This window comes from Grammomys surdaster, unplaced genomic scaffold (assembly GCF_004785775.1).
Source record: "Grammomys surdaster isolate TR1022 unplaced genomic scaffold, NIH_TR_1.0 126133, whole genome shotgun sequence".
Lineage (NCBI taxonomy): Eukaryota > Metazoa > Chordata > Mammalia > Rodentia > Muridae > Grammomys > Grammomys surdaster.
Window position 1 is genome coordinate 3,056,008 of NW_021620941.1, and position 19,614 is coordinate 3,075,621.

At 50.5% G+C, this 19,614-nt stretch overlaps 1 protein-coding gene across 2 annotated transcripts in view; it reads right to left on the minus strand.

Annotated features, from left to right (window-relative positions):
* Positions 1-7,331: 7,331 nt before the first annotated feature.
* Positions 7,332-19,614, minus strand: part of Gpr107 (G protein-coupled receptor 107) — a 72,829-nt gene continuing 60,546 nt past the window's right edge. For both annotated transcript variants that reach the window (XM_028756927.1, XM_028756926.1), the window contains exons 15-18: positions 18,154-18,203; positions 16,460-16,543; positions 15,077-15,198; positions 7,332-11,344 (exon numbers count right to left, since the gene is read on the minus strand). In XM_028756927.1, the coding sequence (XP_028612760.1) occupies positions 11,248-11,344; positions 15,077-15,198; positions 16,460-16,543; positions 18,154-18,203 (353 nt within the window). In that variant the 3' untranslated portion in view covers positions 7,332-11,247. The remainder of the gene's footprint in view (positions 11,345-15,076; positions 15,199-16,459; positions 16,544-18,153; positions 18,204-19,614) is intronic.

Sequence of the window (19,614 nt, forward strand, 5' to 3'; positions counted from 1 at the left end):
TGGTAGTAGGTGTCTCTCAACTTTGGGGGATGGAGTTAGGTAGATCCTGAAAGCTTGTCTTCCAGCCTAGCCAAAACCAGTGAACTTCAGGTTCTCTGAGAGACCCTGCCTCAAGGCAAGAAATTGCAGAGTGAAGCAGGACTACTTGCAAGGTCCTGCTCCAGCCTCTGTATACACCTGTACAGATGTGCATACTCATAGGCATGTAACACACAAGGGAGTGGAGGGTGGACTGAATGGATAAATAAGGGGCTGGGAAGATTGCTCAGTGGACAGAGAGTACTTGACTCCCACTAACTAATTTCTAAATGTTTTTGTTGTTGTTTTCAGAAAAAAACCAATGTAGTTTGGGATGTTCCCAAGTACACAGTAAGTTTCCTTCACCAGCCTTACCTTTTGAATTCTGGGGTTCCAGGTAAACCACCATAGGTGACATAATAATCTCTGAACAATGGCATCTTGCTATATTGCCCAGGCTGTCCTTCAACGCCTGGGCTCCAGCAAGTTTCCTGCCTCAGCCTTCTGAGTAGCTGAGACCACAGACATGCCTCACTGTGTTCCCCCACCACCACCACTGTCACTTGGTGATGTCTTGTGAAGCACTTGGGTTACACGGTTTTGGTTGTTCATGTAACAGGTTTTGCAAGGAACTATGTCCCGTCAAGGTTATGAGGGTTCTCCTGATCATCATTTTAGCACCTTGTTTAGGTGAGGATGAATTTTTGAACTCTTAATTCTATTTCACTGACCTACATGTGCACCAGTACCATGCCTGCTTGAATTCTGTCAGGTTTACATTTTTAAATCAAATATGGAATTTTCCAACCGTCTTGTTTTTTGAGACAAAGTCAGTTTGTAGTCCAGGTTGACCTTGAACTTCTGTCTCTCTTTCCTGAGCATCTGGGATCACAGATCCTAAAATAAATAATTCTTTTTCAACATTGCTTTTGCTAAACTGGAGCCCCTGAAATGTATGTGGTTGGGGTGGGGGAGTGCACTTACCAATGCGTGCACATGTGGAAACCAAAGGGCACCAGTGTCTAACGCTGTCACTCCACTTTGGTACCAGCTGGTCTGAAAGTCACTATGTAGACCTGGCCTTAAACTCAGAAATCTGCCGGTGCTTGCAGCATATCATCACATTCTATCTGATTTGTTGAATCTAGGGCTCAGAGTTTCAAGCAGACTGGATGGGCAGTGAGCCTCTAAGATCTCGCTGTCTCTGTCTCTCCAGCTCTGGGGTTACGCCTTGGTGTGCACCGCTGCACCAGGACTTTTATGTTATTTCTAGAGAGCTGAACTCAGGTCCTCAGGCTTGTGTAGCAAGCACTTTATCCATTGGGCCAATTCACCAGTTTGTGGATATGTAATCCAGCTTGTGAATTTGCTAAAGCAGCCAGCAGAGAGAAAGACAGGATGATGCTCGTTTGTAAACAGGGAAATCAGGGAGTATTTTGGCTTTTGTTTGTTTTTCGAGACAAGGTTTCTCTGTGTAGCCCTGGCTGTCCTGGAACTCACTCGGCTGACCTACACCTTTATTCCCAGCACTCGAGAGGTAAAGGCAAGCAGATCTCTATGAGCTCCAGGACAGCCAAGTCTGCTCAGAAATCTGCCTGCTTCTGCCTCCCAAGTGCTGAGACTAAAGGTATGTGCCACCGCTGTCCAGCGTATTTTGGCTTTTTTTGGTCTTTTTTTTATTTATTGTTTGGGGAGTATTATCTCCACGACATTGCCTCTGGCCATCGATGAGGATGGCTTTCCCCTTACTTGTCTCTCTCCCCTGTTCCCTCTCCAAAAATGTGTGGATCATTTTCAGAACAAAGTTTGCATTTATCAGCCTGTTCCTAGGTGTATTATCCTTCTTAGGGAAATAGCACTGTTTTCTTCTGGGCTATTGATCACTTCTTGTCTGTTGAGGTATAGAAACATGATAGACCTTTTTTTTCTTTTCTTTTTCTTTTTTTTTTTTTTGAGATGAGGTCTCACTGATGCAGACTTGGCTGTCCTGGAGCTCATGAAGATCTGCTTGCCTTTGCCTCTGGAGTGCTGGGAATAAAGGCGTGGGCCACCATGCCAGCTAGACTTTTTTACAATTAATTAAAGGTATTTCTTAGAATTTCTTTTTCTGGAGCTATTCTACTGGCTTCTTAAGCCATATTTTGTTTTTTTAACTTTGTATTGGTTCTTTGTGAATTTCCCATCATGCACCCCATCCCACTCATCTCCCTGTCCCTTCATATCTGTTTTCTAACCTTGAAACTTCCCTGCAAGTGAAAAATAAAATAGAATAAAGTCTTCTCCTGAAAGCTGTAGTGTGTCACAGCATGTCCTGAGTATGCCCTTTTGTGCACTCATCTTTACTTGCAATGTTCATTCACTGCATTGGTCTGGTTTGAGGCCTCTGGCTTCTGCTACATTATCTATACTGGACCCTCATGGGACTCCTCTCTTACCTCCAGTTGTTGCCCTGTGTCACGGAGATATTTGGATCTACAGGACTGGCCCTTTCCTGCACCCCAGCAGATGATCAAAGATGGGGTAGATGTTGGGGTGGGCCAACTCAAAGCCCCGAATCTGGGCCTGAGAGCCAGCTGAGTTGCTCAGCAACCTGTGCAGTTCTGTGCCTCCCCTACCAGGGTGAGTTCCCCAGCACTGCCCCAGTTAGCTCACCCAGTGCCGCAGCCAGCAAGGGTCACGGTCAGCTTTCCTGCTCTCATGTCCTTGGGGACAGTTTGGGTCAGCTCTACTGTGCTGCCCAGGTGAGTGGTGGGGCCAGCTCTCCCAAAGTGTGGTGCCAGTGAGAGGTAGAGCCAGCTCTGCACAGTGCCTTAGGGGGGCAGTCCAGAAGAGGGAGATCTCCATGACCTTTGATGTTATCATGGGCCTGGAACATCTACACAGACCCCAGCTACCATAGGACCACAGTCACAGACCCATAGCTCTCGGCAGCAGTCTGAGCCCAGATGTCCCTATAGCCTCAAGGGGCAGCACAGGCCACTTGAATCAGCATGTCCCCCCTTGGTAGAATGTTCCTCAAATATCCATACGGTCTCTGTGGCAGCCCAGTCCAGACATCTACTTGGCCTTTGGTGGTAACTTGGGCCACAGACATTGATACAGACCCCAGCTGCAGCAGGACCATAGACCCAGACATGGCCCTTGGTGGCAGCCAGGGACAGGTCCCCACTGTGGCCTCCTCCTATCTTCCTCTTCCTCGCTGCTGTTGAGTGTCCAGTCTCACTTTTCTCCAGTGTACAAACCCCTTGGCTTTGCCTTTTCTTCCATCTCTCTGTCACATACGCCATCATTCCTACCTCTCTATCACATTCATTCACGTACTGACGGCTGCAGCCAATGCCTGGGTGTCTTTCTTCCAGCCACTGCTGGCTGGCCCTTAGGATTTCTTTTTCAGTGTGAGTGCAGTGTGGTGCCCTCCCTCATATAGCAGAAGATTTCCTAGAGGTGGAGTTATAGGTGCTTGTGAGCCACTCAGCTTGGAACCAAACTTGGGTCCCTTGGAAGAGCAGCAAACGTCTTTACCACTAAGTCACCTTCCACCTTGACCCTGGATGACTGAACTTGGGTCACCAGGCTCTGCGGCAGGTGTCTATCTGCTGGCTCCACAATTAATTTTTGTGTATTGGTCTGGTACTTTGTACAATCACATCCACATCTGTGTGCTTAACCCAGCAGGCAGGAGCTTCTGGAGTCATTGTGACTCATCCACAACAGAGCAAGCCTCGAGGCAGGTGCCTGCTGGAGGGGCGTCTAATGCTGTATGGGAGAGAGCATCAGTGGGAAGAGAAGCGAGGCAGCTTGATCCACAGGGCCGGGACAGAGCATCACGAAGAGCCCAGGCTTTCCACTTAGGGTCACACTGACCAGGGAGGGGTGTAGTACCTGGATGAGTGGCTTTGATGTTCTTTTTAAGGCAGTGCCAGGAGGTAGATGAATAGATCACAGGAAGAGCTCAGACCAGGTATAGGCTGAAACAAAATCTGGGTTATCAGGGAGCCTGAGGAGGATGGGGAGCCTGCCTCGAGTTGATGCAGAGCCCCAGTACCCAACACAAGGAAGGACACAGGAAACCTGAGTAGCAAGGTGACTCAGACAGAAGTCTGACTTGCAGGTGGCAAAAGTCTAGAGACAGGAGAATGTCTTATTGTGCCAAGCTAGTCAGGCTAGAGCATCGTATCAATAGGGGCTGTTGCTGTTTGGGTGAAAGCGATAAAGATGCGCCTGCCGCATACACCACAGTTCCCAGTGGCTTGCTCTTTGTGTCTTCCATATTCCAGCACTGTCTGCAAGCCAGATGTAACCAGATGTAACTGCTCAGTCTTGGCCTGGCAGATGTTAGCACAGAAGGTGATTTTCAGACCTCACAGGCTCGAGCCCACTGATGCAGTCCCTCAGCAGCACGTGTCTAGAAGGGCTGACAAGGCGTGTTGTGAGCTTGTGCCTCCACACCCGTGTAAGGGAGCAGATTCTTCACTTATATGCAGGTCAGCCATGCCCTGCAGTTCCTAAGTGGGTCACTTCTACTTTCTCAAATGCTGAGAAAATTCCTCTTGGGGTAGACAGGCCAGTACCAGGGGCCAGAGCTAAGTTCTCAAAGGCCAAGGGGCCTGTAATGTCATGGGGGTTACTTTGGTGACACACAGCATGGCCCCCTTACAGGATCCACTCCCCCAGCCCCTTGCTTGGAAGCCAGAGGAGCACACAACAGTTTATCTGTCCACCTGACAGATTCCTGATGAAGGCGGCCACAGATAGCTGTGCCATGGAGGAAGCAGTGGAGGGCACAGGGCTCAGCAGGGCACATCTGAGCCAGACAGCTCCATGGACCATGGTACCACAAGTGCATCCTTCAACACGGAGACAAGTAGGAGCAGGAGGGCCCAGCCCTCGCATTCCTCAGGCCAGTCAACTCTTTGACTTCAGAACATTTTGTATCAGACCATCTTGCGGACAGGACAGTTACACCTCCCATCAAGGGTGGCTGCCCTGGACCAGCCAAGCATGAGTCACATGTGACAGGTTTGTGTACACAGGGAAGAAGCGATGCACCATGGACAAGTGCACTGGCCACTGGGATGGGTCTCCACAGTGACCTTTGGATTTTCTTTTTGGGACTGCTGAATGTCCCTTTCTGGGTTCAAGCACCAGTAACACTCACTGTGAACTTAAAAACATAAAGATTATGAATGATCTGATCACACGTATGTTTATGTACCACATGAGTGCTTGGTGCTCAAAGTTAGAGACGGCATCAGAGTCCCTGGAGTTTACGTGATGGATGGATGGGTGCGAACCACCACATATGTACCAGGGCATTTTAAACCCAGGGCATTTTAAGAGCAGCCAGTGCTCCTAACCACTGAGCCATCTATCCTCTTAAATGTGAAGGCTAAGGCCAGTGCTAGAGCTTAGTATGTACCAAACTTAGTAAATGGGGTTCTAGTGTTCCTTTCATATGTAGGAGCAGTAGGTCCATATGTAGGTCTCTTGGCCTCAGAATGTGAACCTGTGGTCAGAGAGCAGGCTCCTGTTTTCCTAGTGCCAAACTGGGTCTGTGGGGGGTCAGAGTTTCCAGACAGCCCAATAGCTAGCAGCATTCCTAGCTGAGATGCCCTGGGTGGCTCCAGGGAAGCAATGGGAAACAGCCAAGGGCTCCATTTAAGCTGGCTTTTTTCCTCCACCTCTGCCCTGGCCATTGTATGCACTTAATCAGTCACAGACCTGCAGATACACTGGTTCAAGTCCCAGCTAGACACTACCCTCGGATTAAAAGTCCTCATTGGAGCTGTTGTCAAAGCATCACCAAAGACAGTCCTATCGACCCCGCTGGGCACTGGTAGGAGGTATGACCTCCAGAGCCAACCACAAACTCTGGACCCTATGGGGCCCTTGGTACTCCTGGAAATTAGAATGGCTAGGTTTCCTAACCCCAGGGTCACTTCTCTGTCATTCTTTGTTGCCCCTGCCTCAGCACTCTCTCCTGGAATCTTATAGACTCTGTCCCATCCTTCACTCTAGACACCTTTACAAACCCGAAGTCACTGACAAGGGTTATAGTGGAGGCACCATGGAGCAAACATGACATTGTTAGCCAACAGATACATACTCTAAGGCTTTGTAGAGCACAAGGCATGTTTAACATTACTACAGCTGCGCAGTAGAAGCCAGAGTTCCCACTCGTGCTGGGCTGGACTCCACTTGCTTCCTCCACGGGCTTGGCTGCTGACTGGGTGGCATGGGGGGCAGTATGACATAGCTTTCTTCAGGTTCCATGGTCTGCAAAGACCAGGCTTTGGATGGACAAGTCACACAACCAGCAGGCTCCCTGAATGGCCACTGCCCCTGGAGCATCCGTCTCTGACCAGGGAAGGAGTCTGTAGTCAGGCAGTGTGGGGATGGTCAGCTCCAAAAGGCAGCATAGCGGGAATGGGCTATGAACGTTCTACCTGGGGTGGGGCCTCAGCACCACACTCTCACATCTAGTTCTGAGATAGGGTCTCTCACAGGACCCAAGGCACGCTGACAGCTAGAATGGCTTGTCAACAAGCTTTGGGGATCCTCCTGCTCCCCACGTGTGAGGCTTACAGCCAGGCACCACCACAGCTGGCTTTTAGTGGGTGCTGAGGATCCAAACTCAATGTGCCATGCTTGTGTGGCTGGTACTTCTCCACAGAGCCACTTCTCCAGCCCAGAGCTGTATTCAAAGATGAACTTTTCCTGTACCAAAGTGCTGTCAACCTAAAACATTCCTAGTGAAGGGGTCAGAGACATGCTGACCTAAATGTCTGATCCCACAAGGATGATAACCCTATTGGATAACCAGGAAGTCTGTTTCAGTGAGGATTCCTGCTGTCACATCCAGAGGTAGCAGCAGAACTGGATCCTGACCTGCATCTCCTATGGCTGTACATCAGCAGTCTGCACTGGTACCACAGGCCTGGTAGGTAAGGCTTTGCCAGGTGGGGCTACTGTCAGTGAGAGCGGGTGGCAGGCAGCCAGCTGATTTAATTAGCACAGATAACAAGGAATTACCACAGTTCTCAACCTGTGGGTCACAACCCCTTTGGGGATCAAATGACCCTTTTACAGAGATTGCCTAAGACCATCTGTATATCAGATATTGACATTACAGCCCATAACAGTATCAAAACTACAGTTATGAAGTAGCAACAAAAGTAATTCTCTGGTATGGGGTCACCACAACATGAGGAACTGTACGAAAGGGTCACAGTGTTAGGAAGGGTGAGAACCACTGCATTTTGAGGAGACAGACAGGCAGTGCCTGGGCTTCCTTCCCTAGGACCGGACACAGGTTTCCACATGGACTCTTTATTGGGCACATTTGCTTTGTAGTGAAATGCCTCCATACAGCGGCCAGCCCACCAACCCTGAGCACATCCACATCCCATGCTTGCAAATACTTCAATGATTAATGCTAAGAATTACTAAGGGGTCCCCAACCCCTGCACCCCAACCCGAGTAAGGCATACAGGCCCAGAAGACCTCCTTCAGGTGAAACCTCTGGGTTTAGTCTGACAATTATTTGGGTCCTAGAAAGGCTGATTAGGGAATGAAGAGTTCCTCTATGTGGACAGAAGGAAACAGTGCCTGGATGCTAAGAAGGCTGGTCCTGCAGCTCTCCATCTACTGCACGTCAACTCCAAAGGAGCATCCTGTCTCAGAGGTGAGTCTGTCTCACTCTGCCCTTTATGGGCACACCAGGAACCTGTGTGCCTTCCCCACTGGCCAGTATGAAGTCTCCCTGTGGTCAAAAGCACACCAGGTCCTGACATGCCAGTCATGACCACATCTGCTCCCAAGCTTGTTCTGTCCCTCAGTGCAGCCTCTTAAGCAGGCAGGTGGTCCCTGGCCAGGCAGAGAGGGTCACCCAAATGTATAATGCTTTTTAAGCATGAAACAGACACACCTCTACAGGACAGACCCAGAGGAACTGGGAGACTCCTTGGCCTGTGACACGTGAGCACATTCTAGGTGATACAGATATGAGTAAGACTCCTGTGAATGTTTTTTTACAATCTTGCCAGGGCAGCCTCAGGAAAGGAGTAAAAGGCATTGAGAACACTGGCCTGCTCTAAATAGCCGAGAGAGCAAATAAAGTCCTCATGGAACTCTAGAGAGCAAAGGCAGCAGCAGTGGCCAGGGCAGGCCCCTGAGGAGCACATGGTGACGTGCTGAGGCCTGGGCAGGTCAGCATGTGAACTCGGGGGTGATGGAAGCAAGGCTAGCTGGTGGGCTAGGATCTTTCTTCGAGGATCAGTAGTTTGGCAGAACGAGGTTGTCCTCCTGGGCGTGTGGAACTGGGCCAGCAACCTCATCAGACTAATGCTTCCTCGAGGAACATGCTTTGGGATGCGGGAGGTGGCCAGAAGCCACAAAAATGGGACACAGGGATCGTTGATAGGCTTCCCCTTCTGCAAAAACTGGCTTTAGATTCCATTCCAAGGGCCAGACAAGCATTGCTGTGTGCGGAGATCACCACATGGTGCAAAGCAGCAACACACAGCTTTAGTTTGCATAGTTTGCACTCTCTTGATAAAATGCTCCCTGGTTTAGAAAATACATTCTGCACGCAGCTGCAGGCAGACAATGCTGCAGTGCACCAGCCTGCAGCTGAGTATGCCAGAGAGGGCCAAGGGAGTCAGTGGCAAAGCAGGAGGGAGTGTGGGGAGCGAGGGAGAAAGGAGGGGGGAGAGGAAAGGAAGGAGTGAGAGGAGGGAGGACTGAAGGACCGAGAGGAGCAGAAATCCTGCAAGCACTTCAGGAGCTGGGCAGCCCTGGCTGGCTGCGCAGACTGGGGCTGGAGAGTGGGGACACTTAGGTATTTTACTCCGAAGTGGTTTCTGAAGGAAAACTGAAGACTCAGGCCTGATGTGAGGCAGGGTTGTTGACCCTGGAGTGAGCTGTTCCCCTAGAGAGAAGGAACCCCAGTCAGGCTCAGCAGTAGACTATGCTCTGCTATTTAAACACGAGAGGCTGAGTCCTGTTAAGAGCCAGAACTCAGAGCTGAACACTTGTTCCTGTTGTCCAAGAAATAATTATCTAGCAAAATCTACACTTTATTAAATGTCACAGCCCACAGCTTCTAGTCCACAGCACTCTCAAAAAAGGTATAGATACCTCACACAAGCAGAAGCGGGTGGGGGCACAGAGCAGAGCTATTAATACCACAGTGGCAGTGCAATGCACACCCCATCTTTGCTCAGCCTCCAACACAAGGGCTTCACCATTCAAACACAGTTGTATGGAGCCGGGTGGGCTAAGACGCCAGGCTGCAGAGGGCAGCTCATGAGCTGGGGTGGCTGGACTCCAATCAGACTCCTCTACCCAAGGACACTGCGGGATGCTGGCTCACAGCTCTCAAGTGACGGAGAGGAGGTACACTACAGTGCAGGATGAAGGGCTGAAGCTTTCCTTTCCACAGCCTGGGCACCAGGCCAGTCTTCCCAGCCCCATGTTAAGCGTCTGATTCCCCTGCCATGCCTGGCTTCCCACCCGCAGCAGTCACAGGGCAGGACTTGGAAGGGACGCTGCTATAGCACAGCCCCTGCCTGTGCACCCATGCTCTGAGGGAGCAGGCTGTCCCCCTAGAGCTGCTCAGCTGTGCACCCAGAGAGCTCTGTGGGCTGGGCTGTACATAGCTCCCCTCTGTTCTCCTTCACAGCAGGAGAAACAAGCCCCCTTCCATAAAGCCCAGCCTTGAGGGCAGGCTGTGGCTTAGACGGCACCACAGGAGCACTTCTGCAGTGCTGGAGGACTGCAGAAGACAAAGCATTAACAAACACCCATCTCTTCAACAACTCCCTTCCCACCACATACTCCATAAACAAGTATAAACAAAACAAACAAACAAACAAACAAGAAAAAAAGATCCCTTAACTGGATCCTTCAGGCCTGTCTACCTTTCTCAAGATGGAACTCCTGTGGTAGGGGTGGACCTGCTAGGACAGCAGAAGCAGCAGCTTCTCACAGGTGGCTTAGGACATGGACTTGGGGTGGAGGTGTGTGGAGACAGACACTGTCTTCAGGCCAGAGATCTTGTCTTCTGCACTGGGAGGTAGAGTAACTCACCCCAGGAAGCGCCTGTTCCTTGAAGGTGTGACTCACCTACAAATTCTGGGCACTAAGGAGCTCTGAGGTGCCGAGCTGGTCTCCTGTGACCTCGTCACATGTCTTCTGCAGGCAGCTGCTGGTATTCCTGCCCAAGCTCTGAGCAGATCTGCCTGTCTCAGGTCTCTGAGTATGAGTGGCTCAAACACACTCCCTTCACGCATGCCTGGACTACGCAGGTGAGGATCAGAGGTCCTGCCTGACTCCTCCGAGCTGTGGAAGGATGCTTACCTAAGTGTTCGTTTAGACACTACCTTTTCTGTCCTCAGCTGCTCCTTCAGGAAAATTCTTTTATTCTCGGATTCAGATCAGCAGACACAGGTGGAAGGAGAGGAAGCCAGGTGGCTGCTCTGGGCAGGCAGGGGGATGGAGTCAGGAGAGCCAGCTGGAGAACACTTCTGGAGCTCCAAGGCTCTTCTCCCCTTCAGCCAGCCATGTACTGGGTCCTCCCAGCCGGCCTCTAGCACCACTTTTATAGGTCATATCCCGGGCAGGGACATTTAGAGTGGTGCTTGGGACCAGTTGCCCTGGACAGATGTTTCAAGCTACCTAGGGTGGTTATATAAAAGAGGCTCACTCATTTCTGTTGCTCTTCTTCCCAAAGGCCGACAATCTCTTCCTCTTCTTTATATCCTTGGTAGCTAGCTGACTAGTTCCCAAAGTAACTTCTTTTCCCCCACCCTGGTACTAGGAATTGAACCCGAAGCCTTAGAAATGCTAGGCCAAGCAGTGAGTGACATCCTCCCCAGCCTCCAAGCACTGTGACCAGGGCAGACCTACGTCACCCCCACAGCCTTTCTGAGTAGCAGCCCCGGGGGCTCCCATGCATAGACCCAGGCTCCCAATTAGCAAGGTAAATCAGGTAGACAGTCCTTTACTCCTCCTCTAAGCCTCCCACCCTCACTGAGGGTGGTCCTAGCTGCCTGTAGCCCAGATCCCTAAGAGTACAAAAGTGTGTCCATGGCACTTGGCTCGGCCATGAGCGCTGAGTGCCGGGGTGTCACTGTTGGGAGATGCCATTGTTCTGTCGGGAACACACTTGCTCACTGACAGGGCTATGAATCAGCTAGTTTCATTGACAGCTGTCCTCAGCCCGTGCTGTCATGCAGTGCCTTCCCAGCTGCCCTGGGGCTCCACAGCGCCATTGGTCACTTTCTTGACCTTCTTCATAGTCTCCATCACGCCTGATGTCGTCACTCTGAAAAAGAAAAGCCAAAGTGTCAGGTGACCCAGAATCCTACAATAGGGGACTCTAGACCAAGGTGGGAACCTGGCCTTCCTCTACCAGCTGTGTGCTGCTGGCCAAGTCACATGACCTTTCAGAGCCACCATGAGTAAGAAGAAGGTTCCCCAGGAGCCTGATCAAGCTGTCCTCACTGTCAACATGATTTCTCTTTCATCACTGTGGCCAGAGACTTTAGGCCACACTCATGTCAACATCATGGTTACAGAACATTCAGGAAAGAAACCTAACTAGTGGGGCAGACATAGTCATTCCCAGGGCATTGAACAGGCTTGGTGTTCAATACTAAGCCTCCTATGGACAGTTAACACTACCTCCTCACAGTCTGCTGCCCCCCAGCCATTCCAAGAAGCCCTTAGGTTCTCCTCCATGCGGCTGCTACCTGGATCAGCTATTTTCACAACTACCCTACCCACCCTCTTCCTGTTCCTCCCCTAGCTGGCCAGCTTAGTGTCATCTTTCTCTCAGGCTTCCGAGCTCTGTGCCCACCTGCACTGCTGGGGTGTGCTGTTCTCAACCCCTTAGTGGCTGCAGCTTCCCTCTGAGCAGCAATAGAGCCCAGACTTCACAAGCACTCTAGGGTGATCCTGCAACCCTGAGAACGTGTACAAAAGAGAAGGCAAGACCAGAGAGCAGCCCACAGACTAGGGCGGTGGTACCAAGACGGACAACTGAGACCCAAGGCTGGGCCCATGCGATGCTCACCTACACTCTGAGGACAGGGAGGGTGGCCTAGCCATAGAGGGTACAAACACTGCCCCATGTGTTCTGTTTCCATTCAAACACAACATCTGCCTGACAGACTATACCACAGTCGCCAGCCTGTTCCCACAGCCCTGTGCAGGAAGGAAGGAACTCTAGAAAACCCAGGTTAAGTGCTGACCAGTGGGACAGAGAAGGGTTGCAGCTCTGTGGATCCAGTGACAGGCTCTGGAGCCTCCCAGGTCACAGGTGGGAAGTAACACCTCTTGGGAGCCACAGCTCCTATGCAGGTCTGAGCAGCATGGCCCACAAGGCCAGCTAACAGTGTACCAAGGACAGAAAGGTGCTGGAGACCCACACTGCCTTCATATCTGCCTCCCTTCCCTGACAGAGCTCAACGTCTCCCCAAATCCAAAGTATAGATAAATACAGTCTTCATTCAGCTTGGCTGAAGCTGCCCATCTGCACATGTTTCATTGCTTAATACATACTTGGAGGGTTACACTGTGAGAAAGGTCTTAGTAAGACAATCCCGGGCATCTGAGTCTGTCTCCCCTGTGGAATGGGAGCCTGGGGAGACTTAAAGCCCTCTCTGCCCTCCCCACCACCCAGGTCAGAAACAATCAAATAGTAAGAGTGTGCAGCATGGCAGATACTACCGAGGCTGGTTGGTTGTTGAAATGTCTCCCAATACTTTTCAATTTACTGTTTTTGTTTTACAATTAAGTTTGCAACCAAAATTGGTAGGCTCAAGGAGAGACGTAAAAGAAATAGGAAGGGAAAGCAAGCCCCTGTTACTTCCTCCCCAGGCTGAACAGAAAGCTATATGACAGCCACACAGGCTCCAGAGGCAAGCAGGGCCAACACAAGGATGGAAGACATTCTCTGATGTTGGCTAAGCAGAGGAGAACAAATAAGGGAATGGCCTGGGGTGTGGACACCCAAGGGCTAGCCCATCCTCAGGGTTTGTCAGAAAAGCTGTGGACTTGCTCTGAGGGTGTGGAAGAAGGGTAGAGGGTACAGGACAGTTTTTGCACATGCTGGAGTGTCTTCTGTGGTAGGACCAGACCTAGTTGCTTTTACAGAAGACAAACACCCAATGTGGCTGGTGCTTTAAAGAGCTAAAGACCTTCTGAGGCCAGGCTCTGCTTGTCTCTTGGACAAGTTATTTCTGGAGGACTTGAGAGGTGCCATCAAGAAGGCACTCCATAGCTCCAGGTGCTGCATCATTCACCTGTCTGAGAGCTACTGGAAGCCCACTGCTCACTACAGGAGGGCAATGCTGGTAGGTGGCAGGCCCAAGGGGGTCTGTCTATTCATCTTCTCACTCTTCAGTGCTTCAGCAGTTCCTGCCCGCCTCTCTCCCTCCCTCCTTCCTTAGTACTAGAGATGGGACCAGAGCCTTGTATACCTTAGACAAGGTCTCTGTCCTGGGCTCAGCCCTACTCTGTGTCCCAGTGTCCTTACTGAGCTAAGGTTCTTTGCCTCAGTCAGCTCCTGAGCTCCTGCTTCATTTCCCCTCAGAGCCCAGGCTGCACTAGAGCTGTCTGAAGATGCCAGGGCCCGAGATAAGTAATCCTGTGTACTGCTAATCACGCAGCCCCTCTAATCACACAGCCCCTCTAAGCATGCAGCCCCTCTGCCACCACGACACTCCTGTCACTGCTGTGCTATGGCTCCATGAAGCCCTAGAAAATACCCAGCATACACCTGGTTCCTTGTCACAGGAGGATAAACAGAGCACTAAGGGGCTACCTCCGTCTCCAACATTTGCCCTGGCCTATGCCTTGACAAGCTGCAGAGCGTGCTCTCTTCAGTTACAAGGCTGGAGTCCGTGCACCTTCCCATTCCTTCCTCACGAGATTCAAACATGCTCAGACCCATGTCATAAAGTTCACCATTCTCACACTGACACCAAAGTCAAACTTTAAATGCTGCCATGAAGGCCAGGCATGGTGGCTCACTCTTAACCTCAGCACTCAGGAGAGAGTTTAAGGGCAGCCTGATCTATATAAAGAGTTCCAGGCCATCCAGGGCTACATGGTGAGACCCTGCCTCAAAAAATAAATCACTGCCATGAGACACACACGTCCTCTTTCCAAGGCACGACGGAACATGGAGACCTAGCTCCCCCAGGAGCAGCGCACAGCTCAGCTCAGCGGAGGGTGCGATGACCCAGTCACTCAGCCCACCGCTGGCATCTTGCAGGGAAGGTAGGGAGACCACCAGCTGACTTGTGTCTGGACCTCTTTCCACAGCCACTTGCAGGGCTGCTCCCTCTGGTAAGACACAGTTGGAGGCCTCCTGGGTGGAAATGGCACTGCTGCACTTGCTCAGGGCCCATCCCAGGATCTACCTTGCATTCACTGCCCTAGTGGGAGCCAGTACCAAGTGCTACTCTACGAGGCTGATGTGCCTGACAGCTCAGCCTGGGCTAAACTCAGCCTTTGAGTTGTGGAGAGGGGAAAGGCAAAAGTGCAGGGCAGTGGGAGTCGTGGCCTGAGGTGGCCATCACACACACAGCTCAGCTCATCAGAGTCAGAGCTGCAGACAGGTCATGATCCATCTGGAAAACAACTGCCTTTCCTGAACCTAACCCTAACCCTGTCACTCAGATGCAGGTTGGAGGTACTGTCTGCTGTCAACCTATGGTGACCCAGAAGATGGCATTTTCAAATACCAGTAGCAATGCTCACAGCCGGATAGCCCGTTTTAAACTTCCCAGCTCTTGCCACTGGGTCACTGGGAGCTGCTCCAATGATACGTAACAGGATGGTGAGTTCTGATTTCCCCTGCAAGACTGAGCAATGGCTGGCAGACAATGCACTTCAAACTAAGCTACACACACCAGGGCTCCAGTGTCCGAATCCTACTAAAAATAGAGGGACCACCTCCAGGCTGCAGGATGCTGAGAGCAAGGGGCCCTGCAGACCATGCCTTTCAGTTCAGCAGAAGAAGGGAGGAAAGAAGGGAGGGGCAGCTTACACAGACTCCATCTCCAGGTCATCTTCTTCTTGAGAGAGCTGCAGGTAGGGGTTATCTGAAGCTGGGCGAAATTTATACCCCGTCAGGACAAAGAACACCAGCGTGGCTGTTTCATCCAGCAGCTGCAAATGAAAAATAAAAGGATTAGCAACACCACTCTTCAGAAAGCAATGGAACTAAACAAGCTCATGCCTCTCTTAGTCTCCACATGGTTTCTAGCAATGCTGCAGCCCAGTGCTCCTGAGTGCTTCCTCAGGTCTGCAGGGTCTACACCAAGAGTGGCCAGAGTAGACACTGAGCTGTCTCCATGGGAACCCATTTTTTTTTTTAAATGTTGAGGGTGTCTTGCTGTGAAACCTAGGCTGGCCTTGAACTTAGCACCTTCTGTATCAGCTTCCCAAATGCTGGATTAGTGTGTGCCATCACACTGGTTCATTTTATACCTTCTCTGTCCTGCTGTTCTTCCTTTTTTGTTAGTGTGTGTGTATGTGTGTGTGTGTGTGTGTCTGTGTTGTGTGCACTGTGCAGTTGAGTGTGGCGGTCAGAGGACAACTTATCGCAGTGCAATTTCTTCCACCATGTGGGTCCTGAGGATCCACCTCAGGTCACCAGTGTTGGCAGCAGGTATCTTTACCAGTTGAGCCATCTCTTCAGCTCAAGAACAAGAGGCTCAGGGTAGGGGGTTTAGTAAATTAATCCTGCCTATTAAAAACAAGACTTTCACTTTATTTTTTATTTTTGTGTAAGTGTGTTTGTCTATATGTTTTGACCACTCAGATGCCAGTGGTTGCACAGGGCAGAAGAGGGCGCTGGCTCCTCTGCAGCTGGCTGGAAACTAAACTCTAGTCCTTTGGAAGAACAGCAAGTGCCCTTGACCTTTGACTCATCTCTCTAGCCCAAGAACAAAGGTTCGAATGTATATGCAGCCTTGGTGACCAGCTCTAGTATCGTACAAAGATAGTTTATAGTTATAATAAAAATAATGATCAAATATATATATTTTATAATTTTGGGTCCAAAACTACAAAAATAAAAATAAAAGCAAATCCTTGAAGCAAGAAGGACTGGAATGAAAACCACTCATGCTCTTTGGCTGAAGGCAAAGGTGGATAAATTCTAATCACACAGGACAAATCTCACTCTCTCTGCTTGAAGCTTTTCTCTTCAAAGACTTAGAATTAATCAATAATGCAATTACGTCCAGATTTATCACGTAGCCCAACAGCTCCTCTGGGCACACAGAGCGAGCATCGTCTCTGGAGAGCAGAAGAGACAGAAGGGTGTAGCAGGCATTCCCAGGCAGGTCAGACACAATCTTAAGCTACACCCCAAACGTGCTCCTCAGATATAAATTCTCCAAACTGTCCCCCAAGAGCAGCAGACCTGGTAGAGCCACTTCCACTGGAATGGAACAGCAAACTTGAGGAGAAAGGCAATGATCCTGGTGAAGTAGATGTAGCACACGATCTGCAGAAGAAAGGAAATCAGAGATCAGTGCACCACGTTTCGTCACTGATTAACTGCAAAGCAGGAAACAGTCACCCGATAATAGATGTGGTCCACAGCCCTGGTTACCAAGTCAACGGGAAAGCAGGTGCTCTGTTATGCAAGTCTCACTCAAGATGGTTAAAACACTGACCACCCACCCTTAGGCGGCTCGCTCCTTTCTTCCTTCCTTCCTTCCTTCCTTCCTTCCTTTCTTTCTTTCTTTCTTTCTTTCTCTCTCTCTTTCTCTCTCTTTCTTTCTTTTTTTTGTTTTTTTTTTGTTTTTTCGAGACAGGGTTTCTCTGTGTAGCCCGGGCTGTCCTGGAACTCACTCAGTAGACCAGGCTGGCCTCGAACTCAGAATTCTGCCTGCCTCTGCCTCCCAAGTGCTGGGATTAAAGGCGTGCGCACCACTGCCCGGCAGCTAGCTCCTTTCGTACGGCTGTTCTGTTTCTCGCCACCCACGCTCAGGGCCTCTGTTTCAGTCTCTAAGGGTACTCTTCCCCACCCACCCCAGGCTTGGGGCAGTTCCTAGCAGCTACAGCAAAATGGTCACATGGGGGACACACAGGTACAGTGAGCAGCTAAGTCCCACAATCCAGGACATACCGAACCACACACTCTAATCTATGAACACCTTCCTCTGGCCACGCTGTGACAAGGCCTCAGTGAGCTGGCCAGGAGACCACACAGAACCCTGGACCAGGCGGGGGCTCCTCTGTATCATCATAGGCATCAGGAAATGCTCTGTGACACTTTGTGATGATGCTACAAAGCCCACGTCAACAGAACGGACAACCTGAGAAAGAGCGCAAGCAGACACAAGAACACCAGCTCGATGGAGGTCTGCCCTGCTTTTCGGCTGCTGCTTCCAACATCTGAACGTCTGTTTGCTTGGGCAGAGTTGTCAAGCTTCCTTGTGGGAGTCAAGGAAACACTGGGAGATTACACTCTGTGCTCACAGCACAGGGCTTTGTGTCCATCACTGACTTGCTGGATGCAGTGGTGCACACCTTTAATCCCGGCACTTGAGAGGCAGGAGCAAAGGGCCGAGGTTAGCTGGGGCTACACAATAAGACCCTCTCTTAAACAAAAAATCAAAACCAAAAATCCCAAAACAGAACCATCCTCAAGTTCCTGTTTTTAAGGGACATATCCCTAAAACAAAACTAAGTTTCCTGCCTGGCAACTGGAGAGAGTGGTGAAGAATCAGTACCGTTCTGTGGAGGCCTGCAGAGAGCACAAGGGTGCACCCACATTCCTAAGTGGGCAGAAAAGGCAAGCTGAGGAATGGCTGGGTCTGGCCTAGGCCTAGAGGTGCCCTTGAGAATCAAACACTGCACCGGCCTCCATAAAGGGGTCTGAGCCATTCCGCTCCTGATTGTGGAGTGCACCTGCTACTTTTCTAAGCAGTTAAAACCACTTCTAACAGGCTCAAAGGAACCCAGAGTTTTCATTCCCACTTTTAGAGAAGTGACATGAGGTTGTGAGGCAGCTGACAGGTCCAAGCACAGTGGCTGCTGCTGTCACCAGGTTGGCTCACTGATCTTATTTACAGTTTTAGGGCTTTGGTTTGTTGGTTTTTTACTCACCAAGACGTAGTAATGTCTGAAAAGCTTCAGCTTTGCTAAGTTAATAGCAGCTAAAAAGATGAAAATGAAAAGCACGTTAACATCTTTTCTTCATTCACTCGCTGTCCCTCTGTCCTGCCCCTAACTCCCAGCCATCCTTTCGGAGACATCATGCCTAACGCTTCCTCAGTTTTAATGTCTATCCCGTCTATATCCCCCCCACCATGCCACAAGCGGAAGAATGGAGCAGGTGAATACCTGGCCAGGGGCACAGTGCGATCTGTCTCTCAAGTGTTTGGAGCAACCCCTCCCTCGGAGATGCGCAGCCATGAGCAGAAACTGATGCTATGGTTGGGGTCTCAGTATAGACAAGGGCCAGGGCTAACCTTCCAGCTCTACACTGCAGCTGAGAGGGAAGCTGCCCCCTAACCAGAATCAGCAGCAGGCTGGCCTGAAGTCCACCTGAGGCCCTCCCACAGGGCAAACTCAGTCAAACCTCAGGTGCATCCGTTTCCCTTATGCACTCCATACCCCTTTGAATTTAGCCTACCTTCAAAGAACACTCGAGGTCAGCTAAACCAGGACATGCAGCTTCCTGATACTGCCTATGGCTATGAAATATTGATGACCAGAGAGGGTAGCCCGGCTCCCTCCCCATTAGCAACCCTTTCATTCATCATAGCCTTCCTGCAGGAGGCAAATTAATTTTGCTTAATAGCATTCAATTACTGATTCAGCTTAAGAATGGGACTGTGGGTGGCAGACATTCCAATCTCCTCTTCCTCTCCCCTCTGGCTCAGGATTAGAGGTGATGGGGGTGCAATCACACTTAGGAGACCCACAGAAATTCCAGAGATCCCAAGTCAGCAAGGTGATTATCAACTAGAGTTCTACCAGGGGCCTTCTGAGAGTTCTGAAGTCCAGAGACACACTGTGTGTGTCTGTGTGTGTGCACGTGTGTGTGTGTGTTCATACGAGCAACAGAACAAGTACATATAGCCAGCAAGCACGGGGTAACAACTGGCAGATCGCCCAACACTCTCATCTCTACATCTCTGAGAATCACGTTGTTTGTTTGTTGCTGCTGCTGTTTTTTTAACATTGAATTCTCAGGTTCTCACCCTTTGCTCATCCATCAATAGTAAGTGAGCCAGTTTTGACTTGCACCAGGCATCAGGTACAAGCAGTGCTCTGGGCAGATCCAGCCTCCACTCTGCTGTCAGAGACATCCTACTTAGAGGTTGGGAGGGGTGCTACTGAGGACAGATGCTACATTTGAGACATACTAGGTGAGTCAGAGTGTCCCAGGCCTTGGGCTCCACCCACGAGCACAGCCCTCCGTCTCCTGCTTCCATGACAGGGCCTGCTCTCACTAGTCTGTGGCCGAGCCAGCCAGAGCTGGAGGGTACTACAGCCTGTCATCCAGGGCAACCACTAATTCTCTCCCTTCCTGTGGGACAGCCTCATGAACAGGCAAGAGAG